Raw genomic sequence first — 26,271 nt, 5'->3', positions numbered from 1 at the left:
GTGCCAGCCGCGATGGAGGGCAGCGGAGCCCCGCGGGGGGCGCGGTGCTGAGCACGGGCTCGGCCGCGGTGAGGTGGCGGCGGGCGGGACGCGGGGCCGGGCGGAGCGGGGCCGCAGTGCCGAGTCACGGCAGAGGGACGAGCCACGGCCCCAGGTGGGGCGCGGGGAGAGCCAGGGCACGTCCCTGTGGCGAGGGAAGGGTGGGAGCGGGGCACTGCTGGGAGCAGCGGGGGGGTCGGTGTTCGTTCTTGCCCCGAGTGCTTCCCTCCCTCGGGAGCCCCGGACACGTCCGTGCCGGTGCCGCGTGTGAGCCCGGTCTGTGCCGCACAGGCCTGTGCACACCCGGCCCTGGCAGGGATGGCCTGGCGTGGAGCGCGGGGATCGCGCATCTCCCCTCGAAAGGTGTTCTCTGGGAAGACCTGGAGCTGCCCATATTCGCTGGTCCCGTCCCCAACCACGCGTGTTTAAATCCCGCAGCCTTTATACCAGCCTGTCTTTCGGCAGTGCAGCGCTTCCGAAACTACTTGTTTTGAAATTGATGGGGATGGAAGACTAATCCTAAACGCCCGCTCTTAGGGCTGCTTGCAAATACTGTCTTTTGTTTACTGCGTAACGATGGAGAGACGTGCCGGTAAAATTGGGGATGGTGGTACAACCCGTGGCGAATAGTACACAGCTATTAAGTCGGATACAGAGGATGATGTGTCTCAAATTGACGTTAATATAATCTTAAAAAAATTATTTTTTTAGCCGTTTCCAGTTTTAGCTGAAGTCACGGAACAGTTGTTCAAAGGTTATTAAAGCAGATAACCAAATGAAAAAGAGGTGGGGTTTTAGTAAAAAAAAAAAAAAAAGGCAGCTGTATTTATTTCACGTTTCCTGCAGCCTCTTTTTTCTGTGTGAATCACGTCACTTTTCTCCGTTAATGTCTGGGAAATCGAAAGATGGTTTTGCTGAAAGGAATAAAATGCAATTATTTTTTACAACCTCGGAGTTACCAGACTGTCTGTTTGCCTGACTGCAGCGTTGGAGCAGTAGTCATGTGACTGCCTTACTGGCACCTGCTTTGTATGAGTGCATTAGCGTGGTAGCCCAGGTAGCGATTTCTATTCTTTTTTTAGATTCTGATTGCATCTGCACAGCGTTTGTGTCTGATTCTATTTTAGTTCCTCTGATAAGCAAGTTATTTTCTTCAGTGTGTTATTTGCAGAGTACTTCCCTAAACCCTTTAAAAGCATCAGTCTCTGTGGTACTTAATATATTAAAGGTTGGACTAGATGATCTTGGAGGTCTTTTCCAACCTTAGTGATCCTTTAGTAGAGGGCAGGGCAGTGCTATGTAAAGTAAATAAGCTTCCCATGGTTTTATGCTGATGATCCCTGCTTGCATTTGAACACAAAAATCTTAATGTTCTTTGGTCAAGAATTTGTCTTTTATTTAGTGCTTCTGTGGAGAATCTGGTCTCCCACCATACCAGAGATTAGCACTATTTTGAGTGGTATCAGCACAGCATTTTATTATTTTTTTTCTTGTCAGAGGATAGAAAACTTTTTTCCCTAAATGTTGATACACTGTCAATTAACTGTTTAGTCAGTTTAAATTTTTGCTTCATTACAAGCTAGTTAAACTGACAGGTACTAATAAAATACCGGTCAGTACACAGACTGACTAGAGTTTCTTGGAAGAACAAAACCATGCAAATTGCATTCTTGATTAATCTTAGAGGTTGTTTCTCTGAAATAATGCAAGCAGACGAGTTCTTTGGTCAGTTTTCTTCGGCAGTTTTCTTTCTTTAGACAGTTTTCTCACTGTGCTGAGATAAAGCAGCTCTTTGACTGTTGTCTGCTTATAAATAAATACTTACTATTTCCCCAAGCTGCAAGGGCCAATGTGTAACAATGAAATAAACAAAAAACCCTCAAAAAACTACAAACCCAACCTCCCCCAAACCTGAAACCAAACAAAAAAGAAATCCCCATAGCACTCTAAGTAGACTTGGATATGAAAATGGCTGAAGAGATTATTTTTATTTTGAGTCCTGAAATGTGAAGTCCTGAAATTAGCCCACTTTGTTGTTTAAAGATGGAAGTGTCAGGGGCTCTTAGTGTGGGGCAGTTCTATCAGTCCCAAAGGTTTAATCATGTCTGTAAAGTGAAGTCTTTCTTTACAGTTCTTAACAGCATCATTTTGCAGAGTAGGGCAGGCTTCCAAACACAGGTGTTGGGCATCCTGCTTTTCTTTTGCCAAGTGAAATGTGCTGGTAGAAATTCAATAAGATCTAGTAGATTATTCCCTGACAGAAAGGCAAAAGGTCATCTCTGAGCTGGTCATTGATATATTGCTGGAGATGGCAGCTTTCACTTTATACTTGCGGCTAAGTTGTGAATTCAGCTTGAGGTGACAGATGCTGTTGCACAGATGCTTGTTTCTGTGTGCTGAGGCTCTCAGTTTTGTTTATTGCTGTCTCTGATATCTCTTTCATAGTTTGGCAACTTTCATGGGAACAGATTTTTTTCAGATGCAGTTATGGTGTTTAAAAAACAGAGTAAGGCTGCTTGTTTTTTTCAGGTGTTTCAACTGAAATATCCAGGATGTCTAGAAATGTAACTTTTCCAGATCTATTTGAGCTCTGCTTGACAATACTTCAAGAAAAAAAGTCTGTAGTAGTCTAGAAATTGCTGAAGTACCAAAGATAAGCAAACCAGAAGCATGGTGGCTGTCCTTATTACTAATATTTGAAGGACAGAGAGAGCTATAGATTGGCAGACTCCTCTGCTGCTTTTTGAATTCCTGAAAAAAAATCTGTCACAAAAGCTATTTGTAAGCATCTAGAATGTAATAGCTGAGTGAAAGTCAGCATCAGTTTGTCAATTATTGAAATTATCTAATTTATTTCAGCAATGACTGATAGACCTACTGTCAGTGAGAGGATCAGTTGATTAAGCCAACATTTGGCTTAATAGGACTTTTGATTCTGTTCCTTAGGATGTTTTTGCTTGGGAAGGAAAGCTGGGAAGAGCTACTGTTGTGACTAAGAAGGCCAGTCCCTTGTCAACTGCTCTTCATGGTTTTCGCAGTTTTCCTAATGAAATAGTGTGATGATTAAAACTTAAGGTGGCACAAAACTAGGAGAAATTTTCAAGTCTTTTTGAGTGTGGTAATGGAAATCAAAATGCCTTAAAGATTCAGAAACTTGAGAAGGGAATGGGTGCAAATGAGCGGAGTTTTGTGTTTGTGCTTAAGCAGGAGCAATCAGCTACAGAAATACATGATAGTGAACAGTTTCTTGGAGGAAAAGAATAATAAGCTGAATCTGTGAAGGGAATATCACTCAGGTTTTAGTTCTTATGCTTCTCAGTAAGACATGTGAAGCAATATTTGCCCTCAGTTCAGGCCTTCTCAGGCATTAGCTGGGAGACTGGCTGGGGGGAGGCAGTTCCTGATCCTTGTAGAAGGAAGTGGGTAAGCTGGGGAGAGTGTCAAGGGCAGCAGTGAGAAATTTGCAGAAAGTGTGATAGTAGGCTGACTGGGAAGGATTGAAGCACCAATTACATTAATCTACAAAAGGAACAGTCTGCTGGTAAAATGTTTTCCTGCGAAGTTTGAAAAAACCCAAACAACTGAGGTACAATCTGGTCTGGAATTTCTGACTAAAGGGGTATTGGAATCCACTTTTGTGGGACAAACATCCTTTCGTCACAGATATGCTCTTCTCTTTTTAGCCCTTCTTTAAGAATATAACATTGGAGTGTCTTTGATAAATTTGGTGCTATGTAAAAGCTGTAAGAAAGTGTGGGTTTTTTCATTCTCTGCGGTTTCATTCAGTAACTTGAGTATTTCTGTACCAGGCAGAGTAGTTAGTTCATTTGTAATGTAGATGGTCATGAGTGTGGTTAGTCTTGAGGTTGGCAGAGTAATTTAATACTGTTGATAGTAGGGAGTCTCCACGGGAATTAAGTCTGAACTGAGCCCTTCCCAATGCTTGCAAAGAGTTATTAGCTGAGTAAAATTAAAAAGTTTACTGATTTGGTCTGTGTCTGAAATGAAGCAAGAAATCCATGAACACAAGAGCATGTCCTTGTCTTTTTTGGTTAAGGTGCACTTCCAGTACCAGAGTTTCAGCCTTTGGTCTTATTTGTATTAATATGTAGTTCCCTGGTTCTTTGGAAATAGAGTGTGCCGATAAATACTCCTTCATTCATAGTGAGGGATTGTGTTACTTTGTCATTACTTTAATAGGAGCATCTTCTAAGTCATTTAAGGTTGTGCAATACAAGAGAACTCTTCTGAAAGTAGTTATTTGTCTCAGGAGAACATTTTTTAGAGATTCAGGAATTTCAGCTAGGGGGTTACTAGGGAGCTGTGTGCTAATAGTGAGAAGGCTGTCTAAATAAAGTGAAGAAACAGAATGATGGGTAAGGAGCTTACCTTTCTTTAGCTAACAACCAGGTTCAGAGGCAAATGCTGCTTTCCACAGGAAGGCTTTATAGCCTACAATACTGTATTTTAAGGTCTGATTCTAGTAGCACAGGTCCTGAATGTGTCTGCTCTGTTAGGCTGGATTTAGTTCACAGGAAGAGCTCCTCTCAAGCATTACTTTTCTCATTTTGTGGACTTTTTTCCATTTAATCTATTTGTGTGGAGAGCTAGTTTTAAGTTGTTTCTACCTAAAAATTTCATCTGTTTGTATTTACATTAATTCAAAATAGCTGTTACTAACCGCACTCTTGTAAAAAATAGGCCTTTCATTTTGTGTTTTTAGATCAAAATCACAAAGACAAACATAAAGATGTAGTTTACTGATAACTGTAAATCCACTTCTGTCTTTGAAAGCGAGTTAAGTTGTGGTAGGACTCAATTCCCTCTTTGTTTTAGCTTATCCAGTGCATTTTTATAGTACTTCTGGAAGTTCCCTTGTGGTAGTAGCCGAGTGCAGCATCTTGCACAAAAACTTTTCACCCTCTGTTTTGACAGCAGCTTTTTAGGTGTGACTGTAGTAAAACTTCATGACTAATAAAGTGTATGCCATATAATTTCTTTTGTTTACGTAGCAAAGGTGTGGCTATAATGGGCACCCAAAGCTACACGTCAGATAGCACTGCCTTAAGATAGATAATTGCTTTGTATTTTTATTTTTGTAGAATTTGCTGCAATACTATAAATACAGAAGACTGTTTTCTGAGGAAACAAGAATGGTACCATAGAATAGATAAGGACTTGCTTAGAATAAGTGATTGAGAAATAGATTAGATATCTTGGGTTCATGATTTACAAAATATCTAGCCAAAATGTAGTACAGAGAGGTAGTAAGGGGATGCTTTGGCCTGAGAGAAATGTCAGTAATTTGATAAACATGTTTGATGAAAGGCAGAAAATAAAAAGTGTGTGTATCTTTGACGAAAAACAGGATTACTCAAGTTATTTTCAGAATATGAGATCCTCTGTGTGCTGATATGGAGGAAACAGACTGCTCTTACTGTTTAAAATTCAAATGTGAAAGTAGAAAATGTGAAGAAACAATATTTTGGGGGAAAACAAAATCACAGAGTAATTGTCCTGTGTGTCCTCAAGGAAGTAATGGCATCACAAAGTTTGGAATTTTTTTAGTTTAAATAGGACAGTTTTCACTGCTTAGTGCCCTCATGCATAACAAATCTGCTTGAGCAGTATACTGAGAAATTAGTAAAAGAAATGGTTCACTTTACCAAATTATGAAGGTATTTAAAAGTAAATCAAGGGAAATTTTAGCAGTGGCATTTCTTTTAAATATCCAGAAAAGTGAAAGTACTGAAAGTCTAACAGTGGGGAAGCCATTTCAAAAACTATTTCCCTTAAATCAAACCAGTTGAAATGGTAATATTGATGGAGAAGAAAGACTGGCCACAGTAATAAACTTTTTTTTTTTTTTTAATAATGTTTGAGATGGCTGTGGTAAAATGATGCTTATTAAAAAGGTCTGAAGCAGTTTGACTAATGAGGTAACAAGTCAGTGAAATGTTCTGTAATGGATTTGTGCAGCTCACTGTCCCTTTGATAATAGCATGTCTGTATGGAAATGTATGAAGTTTTTAGGCACTCTTAGCAGTCCAGACTGTAACAGGGGAGCTAAACAAAGAAAGATGAGCAAAGCAAAAATGTATTGTGGCAGGACTAATACCAAATGAGTTGACACCTTTGTTTTAGTGAAGATGAACAAAAGAGGTCTAGGAAGGTGAACTGAAGTCTTGACATTTCAAACCTAAAAGAGGTACATCACAAGTAAGCTAACACATAATTTGGTGCATTTTTATGCTCTGTTAACTCTGACGTAAAGAATATAAATGTGTAGTTGAGGTATGGTTCATTAAAAAAGTTGTTGATTACTTCCAAAGGGGAGAAAAAGAGCAGAATAAGTTTTCCTCTTGAAATTTATACTGGACTTAAAGACAGGCTAGTAGTCTGTTCAAGGACAGAGATTTGACTTCTGGATCTGTTATATATCAAGATGATGAACAGGAGTTCTCCTGATACATTGCTAGAAATGACAACATTGGAATGACATGATATTTTGGTTTCTGTGGAGGACTTCAGAGCACCTTGCTGAAAATCTTGACCTACATCTGACCAGAGTTCCATTCATGTGAAATACAAAAATTCTGCTGATATGTTTTAAAATATCCACCGAGCAACTCTTTTCTGCCTAAGTTTATTCCAGAGATTTTAATGTAGTTCCATGTCTTTTTGTCTTACAGTTCTGATCTCCTTTCTCCAGTGAGCTGCGCTGTGTGGCTGGACCAGTCGTTCAACAATGAGTGGTGCAGCGCTGGGCCTTGAGATAGTGTTTGTCTTTTTTCTGGCCTTATTCCTACTTCATCGGTATGGGGACTTCAAGAAACAGCATAGGCTTGTGATCATAGCAACATTGTTGGCGTGGTATCTCTGCTTCCTTATTGTATTTATACTGCCTCTGGATGTCAGTACGGTAAGAAACGTGAAAGAATTTCTGCCTAGTTGCATAAAATGTGTATGGTATTTTTTCTAAATTACTATTTCCAAAAGACAATCTCTTAAACAACAAAGAAATTTTCTGTGTAGTATCTTATTAAATTAAACATTTGTTATCTTTATGCGTGACAGTGTCTGTGGTTACAATTATTTTTACTGTTTGTTGATCTCATCAGATAAAAAAATCTATTTCAAACATACTAAAATTTTGTTATTTGTTAATAACAAATTTTCTTATCTGTGTAGGCAGCATAAAGGCACTTTCAGCTTTTTACTTACATGCAGATTGCATGTTGTTTTGAGTATTTATTAGTATAATTGCTTCCAAATATAAACCTGGAATACATGGAATGTCTTTAAAAATGGGACTTGTCATTTTCACAAAAATGCTGTACCTTTTTGGTCATTAATGCAAAATGAATTGTCTTTTAGACTATTTATAATCGATGCAAACTTGCTGTTAACTCCAGTCCTGCAGAAAGTAATGGCTCTTACGTTACTCTTGCTCCAAGGTATGAGCTACCTGTTTTTTTTTCTTCAGACTGTTTTTAAATAAGTATTTTATGATTTTCTTTTTTTAATTGATTGGAGTGTGTTGGGTTTTTAAGACTAATAAACAAGTGTTATCTGGGTGATGCAACATTTGAAGGTTGTAAGCATACAGGAAGGTGAGGAAAGAGGTGCAGAAAAGTGCATCTGTATATGTTGGGAGTAATTATATAGTAGTTCTGACTGATTACCCAACTATTGTTTTTTTATCACACTAGATTTTTTTTTTTTCTTTTTGTTAAAGCAATAGAACTAAGCATTTTGAGCAGTCTTGCTTATGAGGAGACACGTTGGTGAATACTTATCTATCCTTCACAGTCTTAGACTTTAAACCTGAAAAATGTAATTTTATACCTTATGAATGAAATTAACGGACTTGTCTGATACGTAAGCAGCATATCTAGTTGCTTATTATAATTACATATATATATATATATAGTAATTGGAGTTATCTGAAATTCACTGTATTCTACCAAAGTAATGATAACCTGCTTTGTTGTCTTCTGGCAGGAAAAAAGTAATCCCCAAAACATGGTGAATGTAGATGAATGTGGGCTCGCTCTTTCCGTGGCCACTAATTCTTCAGCCTCCACTGGCTATTTCCCCACGCTGTAGATGTGTGCAGTGTAGTTATCTGAGATGATCAGAGCCTTTAAGATGTCAGTTGATATGTCCATGCGAAGTATTTCCAGGTTTGTTACCCCAGAGCGGAGGCTGTCTGGATGTTGTATATCCATGGAAGAACAGTGAAATGATAGACTCACTGGCACAATATTACAATATTTATTTACGACCACCCAGTGTATGTTAATTAAACATAGCTAAGCAAATACCCAACTTGAAAACTATTCAGTAACCTTTCAATTTACCTGTAGCTTCAGACAAACCTTTTTCATAGAATCATAGAATGCTTTTGAAGGGACCTTAAAGATCAGTTCTAACCTCCTCACTGTGAACACCTTCCACTAGACCAGGTTGCTTAAAGCCCCATCCAGCGCATCCTTGAACACTTCCAGGTATGGGGCATCCACAGGTTCTGTGGGCAGCCTGTGACAGTGTCTCACCACTCTTACAGTAAGGAATTTCTTCCTAGTATCTAATTTAAACCTGACCTCTCTCAGTTTAAAACCATTGCCTCTTGTCCTGTCACTCTCTGCCCGTATAAAAGGTCCCTCTCCCTCCTTTTTATAACCCCCCTTTAGTTACTGGAAGGTGCTGTAAGGTCTCCCTGGAGCCTTCTCTTCTCCAGGCTGAACAACCCCAGCTCTCTCAGCCTGTCTTCAGGGGACAGGTGGAGAAACCTTTAGTCATACTACCATAATTTGATAGTTTTGAAAATATTTAGGCTGTGCCCATAAAATTTTACAATTTTTCAGGCTTAACTAGTTTGACTCTGGAAAACACCAATTATTTATCATTAGGCAGTTCTGTCTTAATTGACTTTATTGCTCCTTGACTCATCATTCCTTAATTACCCAGACAAGTGTGTGAAAAGTGTCGTAGTGCATAGGGATACTTTAGCTTTTTTTCTTTTTTTTTGTTAATAAAAAGGCTCCTGTGGCCTTTCTGGTCTTCTGAAGCAAATACTACCTGTTAGAAAACTCCTGGCTTAACAAATCAAAATTTGTGTAAGACTGACTGAACCCAGCTGGGTAGCAGAAGAAACAACTAATACACTTTTTGTACCACTGAGGTCCTTAGATATTTTTTAAAAACCTGCAGAGCTAACTAAATTGAATGGTCTTCTGTCTTCAGAAATGTTTTTGATTTACCTGAAGTAATTTCTGCCCAAAAAGAAAAATTATAACCTTATAAATTGCTTGATTGAATATTCCTCTGCAATCTTTGAGCTTCTGTTGTTTTCTCTAAGAAAGCTTTCTTGTCCAGATAGGTTATTTGGAGTTAGGAAAACAATATTTATTTTTAGCTGGTGATTCAGTTTATTTCTTTTTGAGGTAGTTAATCATTAACTCCTTATTCAAATAGTATTGCATTATTTTTCTGCTATTTTCAGAGACCTTTCTAGATAGGGAATTCATAGAAGATGTTTTTATACTCTTGGCTCTACAATTAACAATTTGCTTTGTTACATTGTTACAGCAAACAAAAATGTTTCAAACCTTGGAGTTATATTCCTAATGGAATTATGCCAATTTTTTGGCGTGTTGTGTATTGGACGTCTCAGTTTCTAACTTGGTAAGTAAGGCAAAAGAATATGAATAAGACCATGATACAGTTATAATTTCTAAATGTAACATCTTAACAGTCATAGCATATTCTTTATGAATGTGTATCACTATTGCAAAGAGCTCTTAAATCATATATTATTTGCTAGCACTGCAATTTCCGTAATTACAGTACTAAATTGAGCATACTCTTTTTTTTCTTGCTGTCGTAGAAGCAAATTTCAGGTGGTAGCCATTTACTTTTGGTTCACTTTTGTAGTTGAAACTGAGAAATTTACACATAGGTGTGTTTATGGATAGGTTGTCTGAAAAAAAAGGTTTAAGGCAACCAGATACCAAAACAATTTCATGAATAAGCTAGGTAATTTGTAAGTAATATTGTAAATTATTTTGTTTTATTGGATATACTATATAAAGCTGTAGGTACAGCTACAGAAAAAAGATTGTCTGTGCTTTCGAGTTAGATTAATTTGTGCTTACTGTTCAACTTGTCACTAAATAATTATTTTTGTAGTTCTGTCAAGAATATCAGGGCTGGTAGTCAGTTCTTAGTTATCACAGGTTTTTTGTAGTAAAGCTGACTGTATTGCTTTTATCTGCATCTTGGTTAAGATTTGCCATCAGACAGGTACCTCTAGTATGAAAACATATAATAGCTAATTTCGTAGAAGCTTGGGAGCCTTAAGCTTCAACCCCCCTGTCTCAGCATCCTCACACTACTGTAGTACTTTTGCGGGGGATGTTGGTTTATTGTTTTAGTTGGGTTTTTTGTTTTGTTATTGGTGGTGGTGGTTTTCTGTTTGGTTGGGGGGTTTGGTTTGGGGTTTTTTTTTTTGTCTGTTTGGCTGATGTGGTTTGGTTTTGTTTGCTTTTCTTCCAGGATTCTGCTACCTTTCATGCAGTCATACGCAAGATCAGGAGGGTTCTCCATTACTGGAAAGATTAAAACTGCGTTGATTGAGAATGCAATATATTATGGCACTTACTTGCTGATTTTTGGGGCGTTTTTAATATATGTGGCTGTAAACCCAAACTTCAATTTACAATGGTAAGATAATGTTGTAAGCTCTTGCATGAGTTCTTACAAAATTGTCATTGATAACCTCTTCTGCAGATGAAATTAAACTTTTTTAAAAAAACCAGTTTTAGTTGATTTGATTTTTTGCTAGGCAGTTGGAAAGTTAAATTTTTATATGACAAGTGCGTTTTTGACTGTTTATAGAAATTTGTCTTCTGGTTTTCCGATTTTGATATGTACGGCAGAGGAATCCTCTTGCATTTGCAATAGGGTTTTTTTCTCCTTACAAACGCATTCACACAGTTAGTGCAGAAACAATCAGTGTTTTCAGAATAACATGTTTCAAAAGTCAGTATTTTCTGTGTAGCACTTCTGTCTGCTGTGGACTATTTAAAGTTGGTAAGGAAGGTTAAAATAATTGGCATTTATAACATTGCTAGTGGTCTTCTATACTAGATGGAATACAAATTTCTGAATGCAATATTCTGAATACAAATTGCAGGTCCTGAGGCTGTTTCCCATAGTGACTGTCATTGTGGTGTTTTGACCTCATTTTCAATATTTTGTGAAGTTTGTGTTGTTTCCTAAACTAACGTATTCCTTTGAGAACAAGCATTTTTTATTTCCTTCCTGAGGGGAGTCAGAAACATGTGAGATACAGAAAAATTATGGGAACTTTAAATATGACTAAACAGCAGACAGGCTCTAGGCAAAAGTTATAGGTGATACTAAGTCTATGGCTGTAAACTTGAAAGCTATATTGGTTGGTTTGGTTTGGGGTTTTTTTTGTTGTTGTTTGGTTTAAATTGTTTTGTTGTTGTTTTTTTTCCTTAGGAACCAACTTCAGACTATTGGGATAGCTGCTGCAAACACATGGGGTCTCTTTCTTCTTGTGTTGCTTTTGGGTTATGGTTTGGTGGAAATCCCCCGTTCTCACTGGAATGGGGCTAAGAGGGGTTATCTGCTCATGAAGACTTATTTCAAAGCTGCCAAACTGACGACTGAAAAAGCAGACGCAGAGGAGAATTTAGAGGACATTATGGAGGTAAGTAACTAGCTTTCACTGTGAAATAAGTGAAGGCTGCTCTTAATACGCTCTGAATTTCCTGGTGTTGGACACTTGTGGCAATAGAAAACAATCCTCCATACATTTGTAACGTTTGCACACTAGCATTTTGGTTTTTTAAAAAAAAACACATATGTGTTGTTCATAAATACTTCCTTATCTTTTATTAGATCTAGTAAAGCTATGGCTTTTACAGAGCTGTATTTTTTTTTTAAACTTTGATGGCTGTCTTTTCCATTGGGAGGGCTGCAACTCTTATTTGACCATTTAAAAATTTATTTTATTTAAATTTTTAATTTAATACAATTACACTACTCTGTATTTTTTTTCCTCAATAGGAAGTTCGTAAAGTAAGTGAGAGTATCAAATATAACCACCCCTTGAGAAAATGTGTTGATACAATACTGAAAAAGGTAACAAATTGCTCATCTTCAGCTGTAATTGTTCAATTAGGAGCTCATGCTTCCTGCATGTACTTGTACGTTATTTTCTTTCTCTCTTAATATGAAATCTCTATTTGGCATCTTCTGAGTTTCTTTGTGAAATCCTTTCTTGTGGCGTACGTAATTATTAGTTGTATTTTGATGCACATAGTATTTTAGAAAGAGAAAAGTGTATGCTTAGAGTGAGCTTTTCAGTTGCATGAAAAAATGCCCCAAACATTTACTAATAATTAACAAAGAGCACTTGCTACTCATCTTCCAGCTCATTTTCCCTTTTCCTTCCAGTGTCCTACTGAGTACCAGGAAAGAATGGGTAGGAACATGGATGATTATGAAGATTTTGATGAAAGACAGAACAGTTATCCAAGTGAGAAAAGTCTGGTCAAACTTCACAAGCAGGTATATTAATAAATGAGAGAATACTTCACTTACCCTGATGTAATGAGAGTAAACGATAGCCAGACAAAGATTTTCAACACACTTTACCTGAATTGCTAAGTGTAGTGGGTTTTGGGAATGCTACTTAACAGAAACTTGGTGAAAGAAAACACAAAATTTTAATATCCCAAGTGATCAAAGTTCTGGATGATTTAAAAAGTGTGCTTTTTGTGTTTTATCTTGATAGTGTTTTAGCTGTCTGTGAGTAAGCCTTGTAATGACTTTGCAAGTGATTGACAGTACATTCTGAAAAAGAAATTATAGTAAAAACTTGATACATACTAAAATGCAAAAATAAAGTCACATGTTGGAAAAAGTAGACTGTTTCTGCCATAGATGGATTGTGATAAAAGTACTGCAGAACTCAGGACTCCAGTATGTAGTTCTTCTGTGATTTATGTATTTAGAGAATTAACTGCCCACTTTTGTGAATATACCAAGTTAGTCTTTGTAATTCTGCAGTGTACACATTTTTGAGGGATTTTGCAAGGCTCTTTTCTCATTTCTTGAAACAAGTACGTTGTAACCCTAATTTCCTGCAATTTATTGTAGGTGATCTATTCAGTACAGAGACACCGTCGTACACAGGTCCAGTGGCAAATTCTTTTAGAGCAAGCATTTTACCTAGAAGATGTGGCAAAAAATGAAACAAGTGCTACACGACAGTTTGTTCATACCTTTCATTCCCAGGAACCAGAGAATAAAATTATTCAGTATTTCTACACACCAACTGTTGGTAAGTGCTGGCTTGCAGATTTTGAGTCTGTCAAGGCATAACTAATACTGTTTTGTAAGAAGAGCCAGTTGTTTTATGTTAAAAGTTCAGCTGCAGTAGAGGGACATAAGTGTACAATCTTAATGCATTTATGTAATGGAATAGCTACTAATTTATGCTCTTGACCATAAGCTTAAATTTTATTTACACATTTAGTAGCAGTTACATGTTGTAATAAAGCAATAGCAAACTGTAAAGCCTTAGAAGAAGAAAGAAAACAGCAACTCTAAACAATTGGATGGTGGCTACCTTCTACATTTTGTGGGATCTGTTGATCTATTGAGGTGGCACTGCTTTTCCAGTTAAAGCAGAGGAAAAGACTTTTCATTTGTCATGGACCAAATATTAGCACATTTGGCTGCTTGTGCATCTTTTCAGAAAGTATCTTCTCCTAATCATGTTTTAACATATAATTTGTTGCACTAGCAGTGAGTTATTTCCAGGGCAGGACAATAAAATTTTATAGCCTAAACTCTGTTTCTGAGAGAGTAACAGATAAACAAACAAGACGTGAATCACTGATAGTATCTGGGCCAAAACTGGAGAGTTGTTCTACATACCCCACACCCCTCAATCTGTTTGCAAAATTTGCCTCCCCAAATCTTACCCTGTTTTCCTCAGCTGGGCATAGGATTCCTTAGCGCTGAAGCAGATCTCTGGACTGGAAAAGCCCTGAAATTAAATGTGTGACCCCATAGATTCCAGCTTGATTTTAAGGGTGGGCATGCAAGAAGTTCAAAACACCTCTTGTGAGGGAGTTCCATTTCTGGGTTTGTAATTTTCATTAACCCATTCCAGATATGTGTGTGTGTTTGTTTTTTCCAGAGTGGTACTGGGAATGTCTTCTGCGACCATGGTTTTACAGGGTGCTTGCAGTTGTGCTGGCTACATTCTCTGTAATTGTTGTGTGGTCAGAGTGCACATTTTTCAGCACAAAACCAGTTCTATCGCTATTTGCAGTTTTCATACAGCTGGCAGAAAAGACGTATAATTATATATACATAGAGGTAAGTTGGAGACAATCACTTGACAAAAATATTTTCAGATGGATGGTTATGGTAACAAAGTCTGTCAGAGAGATTTAGCAGTAATCTGTCAACTTTCAGAAGTTCTCTACATATATTGTACCAAACTTTGTTTCTATGGAGGAAGTCTGCCTTTTGCCTCTTCTTAAAGCTCTCCAATACCAGGTCAAGGTATGACCCAGCTAGGCTGAATATCATGTGTAATTTCTGAATCATTAGCTTGGAGCTTAGGTGCTAATTAGACTTTGTGTCTAATCAGCTGTGTGTGATCTCTCTTTCCTAAACAGGAATTTGCTGATGACCAGGAATCCAGTCACAGATGTGGCTACCATATGTGTGCACAAACTTATCAGTAAAGGAACTGAGCTAAAAAATTCCAGTATACTTACATAAGGTTGATTTGAAAACACTTGGTTTTATCCCATTTTTTATGAGAAGAAATGTCAAATCAATCATAGTAACTACTGAGGCAATTACAGAAATTTTATTTACATAACAAGAAGCAGAATAAATGTTCCTAGGGTCATCTGTGTTAGCTTATAGGGAGAATGTTACAATTCTCCATTTAAGTTAGTCAGAAAAACTCCTGATACTCTTCTCTGACCTGGTGGTATTGTCTCATCTCAAAATTAAAAATTGAGACTGGAGATAGCGTGTTGCGTGCACAGACTGTGTGCTGAACGCATTAAAACCTTCAGTAGAGTTCTATATTCAAACAACAACTTTTTTTTTTCCCCTAGATGGCCTGTTTTCTTACCATCTTTTTCCTAAGTATCTGTGTTTACTCTACTGTCTTCAGGATCCGTGTATTTAACTATTATTACTTAGCTTCACATCATCAGACAGATGCATACAGTCTCCTTTTCAGTGGCATGTGAGTATGTGCCACTTTTTTTTATATATTTTGCAGATTTCCGATCAAATACACAATTGAAAAGGTCCATGAAACTTTATGTTCTTTAATTTATAATTATATGGGTATAAATCCTAACGAGTATATCATTATCCAGTGATAGATTCAGTTATGATTTTGCAGTTAATGTAAGAAATTCTTTCAAATGCTGTTGCCTCTTGCATTTCTGCAGGTTGTTTTGCCGTCTTACTCCACCATTGTGCTTGAACTTTTTGGGCTTGACCCATATGGATGCAACAATCTCTCACAAAAACACTCAGCCAACTGCTTATACATCTGTAAGTACAGGAAATGTGGTTTAGAGCGTTCAATATGGTTTTGAGAATAGGCAAATTATTTTTAAATACTTCTTATAGTAAGGTTCAGATACTCAAGTATCTTTTTACTAGTATTAAACAGCGTAAAAATACTTGGTTGTGGACCAGGAGTTTGGTAATGATTTCCAGGAGTCATAAATAGGTAATTTTTTCAGGTTTTGTCTCTTTATCATAAGAAAGTAAAATATTATACTTTAAAGTTCAGACTGTTCTTCACTTCCTAAGTAGCTTTAGCTTCCATTGGATTTAGCATATAGGACTTCTCTATAGATTGGGAGCAAACCTAACTTGCTACTGAAAACCATTGAGTTTGTTTTTATTGGACAACTGGTTTCTGTTGCAACATCTCACATCTTACATCTTGTTCCTACTTACTAGATTCTTAGTGTTGTGTTAAGACTCCTTTCACAGCAAATGAAAAAATCCATCAGATTTGCACTTGTTCTGAACTAGGTGAGACTTACAAAATCTAGCACCCTAGAAACCTCAGAATGGATACGCTGTTGGAGGTGGCCTTTATATCTGCTGACTCTGGATCAACTGTCTGAATCATATCTGTGATGATAATACATGCCTTTGTTTCAGTAACTGTAAAGGATTGTGTGTTTGTGTGAGGTGGCACAATCTTTATGGGCATACATAGAATGTAGCTAATTAAAGCTTGTTCTTTTGCATTTTTTTCCCTAGATAATGGGATCCATGAGAGTGCTATCCTTCATTGCAGATGGATTCTATATATACTACCCAATGCTTGTTGTCATTCTCTGTATTGCCACATACTTTAGGTAAGTGATTTGCAATACAGATTCTCCACATTTCTTTAGTAAGATTAGTTTCATCAGTCAGGAAGACATTCAATACTCCTTTTTCAGCAATTGACTTGTGTCATATTAATAAAAATGCAAAACCTAAATCATTAAATTGCTATTTATATAGGTGAAGTGTGTACATTTTAAGAATATAGATTGTATTAAACCATAGCTGAGTTTTGAGGGTTTTTCCCCCATTAAACTTCATTCCTAGATTTTGAGGGGTGATCTTTTAGAACTTTGGAGCCTGGGGGCATCTAGATTCTGCTTGAGATTAAAATTACCATGAGGAAGCTGTGTTTTCAGCAAGGTTTTCTAATGAACGAAGAAGCATTAGCAGAAATTTTAGGTGTTGAACTTCCTAAGAGACTCGTAAAAAATTCCTGATGTATTACCAGACTTTGGTTTGAAAGCATACTGGTTTAAATAATTTGATCTTGTTTCCTTAAGCCGCAGTTTGTTGGAGGGTGGAAGGGTAATTGTAGAATACACTGTTACATGCTAGCTTTATCCTTATATTTCAAAATGTCTGGTTTGACCACAGAAGGGACAGGATACTTTCGGTCTGACCTTGCTCAGGTACTTTTATGTTAATTTCTTCAATTTTGCATTACCTTTCAGTCAGAAGCAAGGTATATGTTTTTAGTCATATACAATGTAGGTGAATGCCTCAAATTCCCATTAATACTGTGTATGCATCCAGATATGCATATAGATAGTAAGATAACAAGGACCTGGGCTTTTCGTGCTTACTTTTTGGTTAAGTGACAGAAGTGGTGGTGAAGGAAAAGTGAACATCAAAACAAAACAAAAAATCAAACCAGAAAGCCAATGACGAGAAAAGTGTTTGTGTGACTTCTTGTCCATGATGATGCTGGATCTTGAATGCCACGGTGAAAAGGAAGAACAGAAATTAAAGGAAGGGAAGTTGCTTTAGTGACCTCTGCTAACTCAGATACATGCAAAAGGTTTAATTAAATAAAGATTTAATTAAAATCTATCAAGGAAAGCTTGAAGTAAGCTCTGTTTAATCCAGCAGTCTTAAAGTTCAGATAGTATAAGAAAAAAACTTCAGCATAAATATACAATGAGGCCAATTTGGAGCATGACATTGATATTCCACTTTGGAGAAAGGAAAATAATAATGAAAACAGCAGTTGTGTTCTCTGGTGTGAAGCTGAAAAGGTGAAAGTGGTTTCCTGCTATCTAGTTCCAAGACTAGCTTAAAAAAGGTGGAGCAAGCTTATTATCTGACTGCTGCCTAATGGCTCTCCAAAATGGCAGCCAGCATCCCTACAGCTTAAGAGTATGGCACACATTTCTCCTAAGTGAAACCTAAGGTGAAGGAGACTTTCCTTTGTTATTAGTGTTTCAAAAATACAGAAATCACAGTAAGCAGAATTTTTATAGTAATTGTCTTCTGGCAAAGAAGAGTCAATGACGTATCATAAATTCTCTTATATCTGAGAACACCTAAGCAATTGACTTATATGAAATCATTTGCACTACTCTCTGACTATATACATTTTTATCTCTCTATTATACATTTTTATCTCTCTATTTGGATAGGATTATTTTCAGTTGGATTTAGTAATGTGTCACTGTTCTGAATTTTCTGGTTTCTCAGCTAGTGTAAGAATCCGTCTTTTCTTCTGTGTTGCTTTTTTACTTGTATTGTCCATAATTTTCTGAATAATTCGTTTTACATCTTGCATTGTAATATATCTAAACTGTTCATTGTAAATTAACAAAGGAAATTAATTACTTCTCCTTCTTGTTTTATCAGCTTAGGAACTCGTTGCTTGAATCTTTTGGGATTCCAGCAGTTCATGGGGGATAGTGAAATGACTTCTGATTTGATTGATGAAGGAAAAGAGCTAATCAGAAGAGGTAAATTAGGTCCTCTATCATAGTCTTCCTACAAAATCATAGAACCATTGAATCATCAAGGTTGGAAAAGACCTCGAAGATCATTGAGTCCAACTGTGAACCCAGCACTTGCCAAGTTCACCACTAAGCCATGTCCCCAAGTGCTACACGTCTTTTAAGTATCTCTGGGGATGGTGACTCCACCGCTTCTGCAGCAATCTGTTCCAATGCTTGACAACCCGTTCAGTGAAGAATTTTTTCCTAGTACCCAAACTAAACATCCCCTGGCACAACTTGAGGCCATTTCCTCTTGTCTTGTTTTTTGTTACTTGGAAGGAGCGACTGACCCCCAACTCACTACACTCTCCTTTCAGGTAGTTGTAGAGAGCTATAAGGTCACGATCCCTGAGCCTCCTTTTCTCCAGGCTAAACACGCCCAGCTCCCTGAGTGTCTTCTCATTAGACACTTGCTCCAGACCTTTCCCCAGCTCCATTGCCCTTCTCTGGACCTGCTCCACCACCTCAACATCCTTTCTAAACTGAGGGGCCCAGAACTGGACACAGCACTCAAGGTGCAGCCTCAGCAGTGGCAAGTACAGGGGAGGAATCACTTCCCTGGTCCTGCTGGCCGTTCAGTTCCTGATACAGGCCAGGATGCCACTGGCCTTCTTGGCCACTTGGGCACACTCTGGCCCATGTTCAGCTGCTGTCGACCAGCACCCTCAGGTCCTTTTCCACTGGGCCTCTTCTCTTTCCAGCCACCCTGCCCCAGTCCTGTAGTGTTGCAGGGGGTTGTTGTGACCAAAGTGAAAATTGAAAGGAAGGTGGCTTGGTGACCACTTCCACCAGCTCCCTCAGTGCCCTTGGATGGATCCCATCTGGCCCCATAGACCTGTGTGTGTCTAAGCAGTGTAGCTGCTTAGTAGTAGCACTAGTCACTGACCATTTCCCTTGGATTCTGGGGGCTTTATTCTGCTCCCCATCCCTGTCTTTCACCACAGGGGACTTGGTACCCAGGCAACACCTGATCTTACTCTTAAAGACTGAGGCAAAAATGGCATTAAAGTTTACCTTGGCCTTTTCCTCATCACGTTATATGTTCTTGGATTAAATTTGTCTGAAACCTTGCAAAAAAACAACAACTTGTCATTATTTTGACATTATTTTGAAAACTGTACTGAGGCAGTCCACAATACAAAATGCAATAGACCTACAGGACTGTGGTTGCTATGGACTTCATTGATATCTAAAGTGAAGCACCAGTTTTATTCATCCAGTATCTGAATTTTAGGTATTTCTAAATATTTTACAGTATGTTACTGCTCTAAGGAGATGCTTGTTTCATAAAGGATGGTTAACATCTAAATTGTGTTTATCATCAACAAACTCATTTTAATCTTTCTTTGTGTGTGTTGATAGAGCTGCATGAGTTCAGTCATTTCCTTAAGTGTTTTTTGCTGTGTGAACTAACTGTGTTTTATCAGAGAAAGCATGTTGTTATAGAGCTGTAATTATCTGCTGGTTTAGAAAGCTTTTTATTTTAAGTTAATTTTTATTGAAAGGGTTTCTTGAAAATTGTTAAAAGCCATTGTGGTTCTTGAGTAGATACTTAGAAATTAAAATTTCAAGATACAATGTTATATTATGGAATACTTTTATTCTGATAGTTTATGCAAAATGAAACCTGGATTTACTTAGAGTAGTAGTATTTCTCTTTTTCTTTGAGAAAGATGAATGTTTCTCATTCCTCTAAATAATAGGTTATGATTGCTTCGATACTGTGATGTTCTACTTTCAACTTCATAGCAGGTATGACCACAAAGTATTGGGGTCATACTTTGGGCCTCACAGAGCTTCAGCAAGATCTTAAGTCAACACCACTCAAGTTTTTTATAATGTCATACTTTTCCCAGCTACTTCTAGAGGTTTTTTTTTTTTGCTTTGCCAGCTGGTATCCAAATATTGTGCTGTGACCCAAGACACCATCATCACAAATTCATTTTGATTGGAAACGCTATAATGATAGACAAGCAGCTTTTTGTTTTGTTTTTGTTTAGTTGTATGAGTTGTCTATTTCAATAAGAACCTGCTAGTTAACTTTGGATTTTCACTGTTTCTTAAAAAAAAAAATATTGCTAATGATTTTTCTTGTATGGAGCTCAGACAAATAATGTTTTTTTATTTATAGAGAAAAGAAAACGACAGAGGCAGGAAGAAGGTGAAAACAGAAGAAGGGTATGAGATTGTTTTAGCTAATAATAATAATAATATTACACTGCAATATCTGATAGGATTTGCCATGACTATTTAATTCAGCATAGTCTCTTCCACAAAAAAGGTAGTCCCAAATAATTGATGGGATCAGTTGAATCTTGCTTAATAGTCTTGGTTGGGGGTTAATTAAAGAGGATGATTTTAGTGACGCTACTTAGATACTCTTGTTACTCAGTGTGCTATGGTGTATGCCAATAGGTGTAACAAGCATTAAAAAGCTTCCTGAATTCTAGGATGCCAAATAATCTGAAATGGCTTATTATCAATGTCTTACACTGATACTGCTCTGCTTGAAAGAACTGCAGTTGCAGTGTCATCATGTTCACTAAAATGGGGACTGTGTGCTCCTCCCAAACTTACCTTGTTGATTTACGTGCTTATTGGAAAGTAACTGTCACAGGTTTTTTCCAGGGGAGGTAATTACATTGGAGACAGAAATAATACTGTTACTGCTGAACAAAAACCCAGAATGTTTGTTTCAAATCATATTTTGTGTGCAGACCGAACTGAAAGATTTGTGAAGCTTTAGGTTTTCATTGATTTATAACATTTGGAATCTAGCATGGAAAGTCACAGAGACAAATAGAAAGGATGCATGCAAAATAATACTGGAACTAAAACCTCTTGGCTTTTCAAGCTTGGGTATACTTTGATCCTTGATGACAGTCAGTACTGCGCAGACCTTTCTTCTGATCCTCTGCCCCATTTCATAATTTTAGAACCTGAATTTGTTGTGAAACAAAGTAGTAGTGAGTGCATGATATATTTAATATACACTAAAATGATCTGACATCAACAATTTTAGTTAAACAGCAAGCTCAAGTTTCAGATGTTACCTGTTATTTTGAGTTTTGCATTAAATACTGTAGCATATAAATAATGTAGCATATTCATTTTTTGGAGCTTTTGAGAGTGTCATGTTGTACTGGATCTTGATTAAGTGTTTATCCTTCTGGAGTTCAGAATTGTAACATATGACATAACTTTTGAGTTATACCAGGGTTTTTTTTTATATCAGTAACTTTCGAGTATACCAGTTCTTACCAGACTGTAATCTGGGATCTAAATATGAGACTGAAACATATAAAAGAGCAATTAGAAACATTTCTATTGAGACATGAAGTTGTCTCTTAAAAAAAGCACGAGATGTTTTCTTCTTTAGTATTTCTTTATACTTCATACTAAAATGTTTACAATGTAAAGGGTATCAGAATAGAAACAACAGAACAACAATCTTAATAAACATGGCCTGTCCAAATGTTTGGGGTTTTGTGTGCTGTTCTGTTTCCATTTTACCACTAGATGGAAGTAGTAAACAACAAAAGCAGCAGTGCCCACCATAACTTAGAGGAGTTGAGTGGACTTTGAGTGCAGATTTGAGATGCAGTTTGTTTTCTGCAAATCTTTTTTCTGAAGAACAGTTATGGTTACTGGCTTAGTGAAGAGACACATCTTGAGTTTAAAATGAAGCAAAAATTCTTCCTGTATCAAGATACTGAACAAGAACATTTTGAAAATATTGCTTTGATAATCTGTTGTGATTAATTTAGCTCTAAATTATGAACCTTGGGTATTCCTTGATCCCACATATGCTTTGTTGTGTTGCTTTATCCTCACAACTTATGTTTTCTTTTGTTGTCTTTTTCCAGGAATGGAAGGAGCGATATGGAAATAGAGACGATTCCACTAGAAACAGAGCTGTCCACACAGACCAAAAAGAATCCAGCTTCACAGAGACCAATGCCAATAGACGTAAGCTTTGTGGGTTTGGGGGGAGGTTGGTTTTGGTTTGTTTTCTTTTACTATCTTGTCTGCACAACACTGGCTGTGTGACTAGTTTCAAATATATTCCTTTTTGTGTTAGGTGATGTGCTGATACATCCACTTCTGTGGCACAGTGCCATCTTGCCATTAAGACACTGAAAAGGGTGCTGTGTTTCTTTCCATCTCCAACACTTCAACTAGTTGAGATTGGAGATTCTGGCTCTACTCTAAGACCAATAACTTGGTCTTATGGGATATATAATGATTGCAGTTAGAGTAGCAGTTGTCAGGAAAGAAAATAATTATGTTGTGAAGTTGGATGTTGTAAATCACAAAATTTATCTCTTCTACTTGGAAATTGCTATCTCACACTGGAATAACGGAGCAATCAGTTGACCAGCTTATGTGAAACCAATAACATACCACGGGTACATTTTTGTTTAATAATGTCTGTTAGCAAAATACTTATTTTTGGAAGTTTAAAGCGTCACAAAAGTTTATTTGTGAGAGTATTAGTGGGGGTTTTGTGCATTTGTGATCTTTTTTTGTACTTTTGATCTTTTTTTGTACTCCTGTAAGCTAACAATAAGTAAAATGAAACTGAAGAAAAAGGGGAGGAGGAGGCAAGCTTTGAATATGCTTTTGAGACAATGCTGGTAGATTGCCTCTCCTCTTTACAAAGTTGGAAATGCAGATTTTTAGTGGTAGACTAACCAAAATTATATTTTAATATGAATATGTAGCATTCCAACACCAAAACCAGCCATAAGTACTTGCCTAGTGAAGGTTGCAGAGTGAACTGCAAAACAAATACATTTCATTAATTCATGAGATTGTCTCTTTAAAAACAAAGAAAAGTTAATAAAAAAACTTCTCCAGCTAGCTTACTTAAAGCCTGAAGCTGTGAAGATGAATGGATGATTGTTTGATTTAAAAAGTAAAGTTTGCATGTAGTTTCTCATTTTCATTGTGTCTTTGCAAGGCAGATCTCATCCTATTTGAGGGGCAAGAGAAAAGTTGTAGTTGCATGTGTGGAGGTACAAAACTGAAATACTATAAATTTGAGCAACTTTGGTTTAATATTGAATCTGCTCTAAATTTTGGCACTTTCACTTTGGATGAGATATTTATTAATATAGTCTTTTAAATTTGATGTCTCCAAGCTGTTCACAGAGCAAATGAGTGTCTTTCTTTCCTTTTACTTATTCAGCACTATCAAAGTATACCCGATCAAATGGCAGGACTGAAAGAGATAGAATAGAACTCCTCCAGGATGCAGAACCTTTGGATTTTAATGCAGACTCTGTTAACGATGACCCTCTTGAATCAGACTCGGGAAGGTGAGGAATCTTCCGTGTTATTTACAGTTAAAAGATACTAATGTCTTGTGTCTTCTGACCTATGACAACTGCGTCAAATGTTTTCATAATAATAGTTTGGTAAACTAAATTTATCATTTCACCTAACTCTTCTCCTTTCTTCCTTCTGCCCCATGGTACAGGAATTGTTTTAGAACCTATTAAAATCTAAAGGTTTTTCAGGTTCTTAGAAATATCAGAGTAAGATTTGAATATAACTTTGTTATATAGTGGTGTAATCTGAAAAATACTTCATATAAAACTGACGAAGGACCAGTTTGTTAAGGAAACTTCTCATGACTATTCGGGAGGCACTCTGGCAATCACACTCTCACCACCCCAGACTTTCACTGCTGGGACTGAAGCCCCTTCACAGCCTGTGGCTCCAGTGACTCTACGGGTGCCCTGTTTCATGCCCTGCACAACCCGCTCCCACACAGTCAGAGAAGTTTTTAAGTTTCCCTTTCCAGCTCAGCCGCAAGTTTCCTGTACCAGAGTTCCAGATGTCTGGTTCCTTTAAGTAATTTAATCGTGGTGCAGCGACAGAATAGCTCGAGTTTGTACCTCCGGGGAGGGGCCCCAAACTGAGGAATCCCTGAGCTCTTATACCCTCACAGGCTGTGCCCCCGATACTCTGCGGTCTTCCAGCTCAGTCCTTGGCTCCTGCAGAGTCTCCGAGTGTCCGGTCACCTGGCTGGTGCCACAGGTCCCCGTGCAAAGGGTTGAGTCATGGCCTCTTGCCTGGGGCTCCTCCCGTTTCCTGCCATCCAGGACACAACCTGCAGCTGCACACAGAGCTACCTGCACTAGGTGTATTCCTCAACAGACATAGGTACAACATAAGGTTTTCTGTAATTTCCTGCAAGGCTTCAGAAAGCACTTGATTCTCCTGTATAAAATCCATTATAAAAGGCTGCAAGAAAGAAAACTGGGTATTACAGGACCCATTGCAAGAATACAGCTGGGGATCAGATCTTGGAACTACTGGACTAAATTAAACTGTGAACTTCCTGAACAGAAAGTACAAGACTGCACTATGTAGCTCTCTGTAATAGAGAATTTTTAGATTCTGTGGGTGTGACCACAACAGCAAATTTCCTCACTGATAGAGTGTCTTATATAACTGCTTAGCTCTGCTCATACTTAAGAAACAAATAAAATATTGCATGGGTGCTTTTTTTAATCTAGGTCATTCTGGTGTAGAACCATTTAATATAAATAATTTAAAATTCCCATATAAAAACTTACAATTTATTATTTTTCAGCTAAAACTACCATATCCAATCAAAAAAAGCCACAAATGGTTTTAGTAGACTTCTGTTTATAAGAACACAAACTACTTTTTGGATGCCATTGTTTGGTTGGGGTTTTTTATGTTTTGGGTTTTTGTTGTTTGCTTAGTTGTTGGTTTAGTTGGGTTTTTTTAAGAAGAAAGTCCTGTTCAACCAAAACATCTAACTTTTTTCCTTTGGATCAGGAAACAAAGTTCTTTAAGACTCTCTCTCTTGTATCACTGTTTTTCTTGGTCACATGATGTTTAATTTAATGACTGTCTATCAAATTCTCATGGAAACAATAATTCAGAAGAACTTCAGGTCCTTAATTCACTGACAGTTAAGGAGTAAGATTGTAGTGAGAGTTATTTGATTTCATGGGTCTTTATTTTTTTATTTCGTGTGATATTTTTTCATATTTAAAATTGATTCTGCAGGTACCAGCCTGGTGGAAGATACCTGTCAATGTCTCGAAGCAAAATATTTGATGATGTCTAAGCTCCTCAATGCTAAAGAAAATTCAGTGGAAGTCTAGCTTCTCCTCATTGCTTGGAAAATACTGTATTTGTGATATATCACTGAACCATCAAAGACTGTTTCTGTTTAAAAAAAAATGTGAAGGAACAACTTTGGAAATGCACGTGTATGATAAGTTCACCACTTATGATAAGAACATGCTTCTTCTATTGTAGATACTGTTGTGCATCAGTGTGGGCTTTTGTGTCACGATGAAAAGGAGAAGGCTATTAATTTAATAAATTTTATATACCTGGAACTGTATATACAATTTGAACTGTAACATTCTCAGTTCTAGGAAGAGATTTTCTGGAAGGATTTTTGTTGGGTTTTTTTTTTTGTTCTTTAACTGATGCTGTGAGAGCATCTTAATGCATCCAAAGTGCAGTTATATCAAGTACCATAATAAACACTTCCTATAATTTTTCTATTTGAACTTTAGTTCAAAATCTACTGAATAAAATTAAGGCTGCTTTTGCCTTCAGTGGTGTTGAATCAGACTCATATAAGGAAAAAGATTGAGTGGCAGGCTGTTCCTCATAAAACCGTAAAAATACATGTTCCAGTATTTAAAGAGTGGCTACAAAGAAGATGGAGACTCTCTTTTTACAAGGAGTCAAATAGAAAAGATGAGGGGTCATGGGTACAAGATAATCCTGAGGAGATTCCAGCTGGACACAATTGGAAATTTTT

At 37.3% G+C, this 26,271-nt stretch overlaps 1 protein-coding gene across 5 annotated transcripts; it reads left to right on the top strand.

Moving 5' to 3' along the window:
* Window positions 1-26,271, top strand: LMBRD2 (LMBR1 domain containing 2). Of its 5 annotated transcripts, none has more exons than XM_017811343.1 (18): window positions 1-68; window positions 6,732-6,961; window positions 7,417-7,496; window positions 9,634-9,729; window positions 10,600-10,767; window positions 11,572-11,782; window positions 12,142-12,216; window positions 12,532-12,645; window positions 13,237-13,420; window positions 14,285-14,466; window positions 15,225-15,358; window positions 15,570-15,675; window positions 16,402-16,499; window positions 18,310-18,413; window positions 20,581-20,627; window positions 22,316-22,418; window positions 23,641-23,770; window positions 25,500-26,271. In XM_017811343.1, exons 2-18 carry the CDS (start codon window positions 6,788-6,790, stop codon window positions 25,558-25,560), a joined length of 2,067 nt encoding a protein of 688 aa, XP_017666832.1. In that variant the 5' UTR covers window positions 1-68; window positions 6,732-6,787; the 3' UTR covers window positions 25,561-26,271. The 5 variants fall into 5 exon arrangements, 4 of the variants coding, with proteins under 4 accessions (XP_017666832.1, XP_017666830.1, XP_017666831.1 ...); XM_017811341.1 differs by lacking the exon at window positions 1-68 and adding an exon at window positions 85-154; XM_017811342.1 differs by lacking the exon at window positions 1-68 and having other exon boundaries at window positions 6,419-6,961.

The sequence above is a fragment of the Lepidothrix coronata genome, unplaced genomic scaffold, assembly GCF_001604755.1.
Source record: "Lepidothrix coronata isolate B3197 unplaced genomic scaffold, Lepidothrix_coronata-1.0 Scaffold31, whole genome shotgun sequence".
In the NCBI taxonomy this organism is placed as follows: domain Eukaryota; kingdom Metazoa; phylum Chordata; class Aves; order Passeriformes; family Pipridae; genus Lepidothrix; species Lepidothrix coronata.
This window is presented reverse-complemented; position numbering and strand designations above follow the sequence as displayed.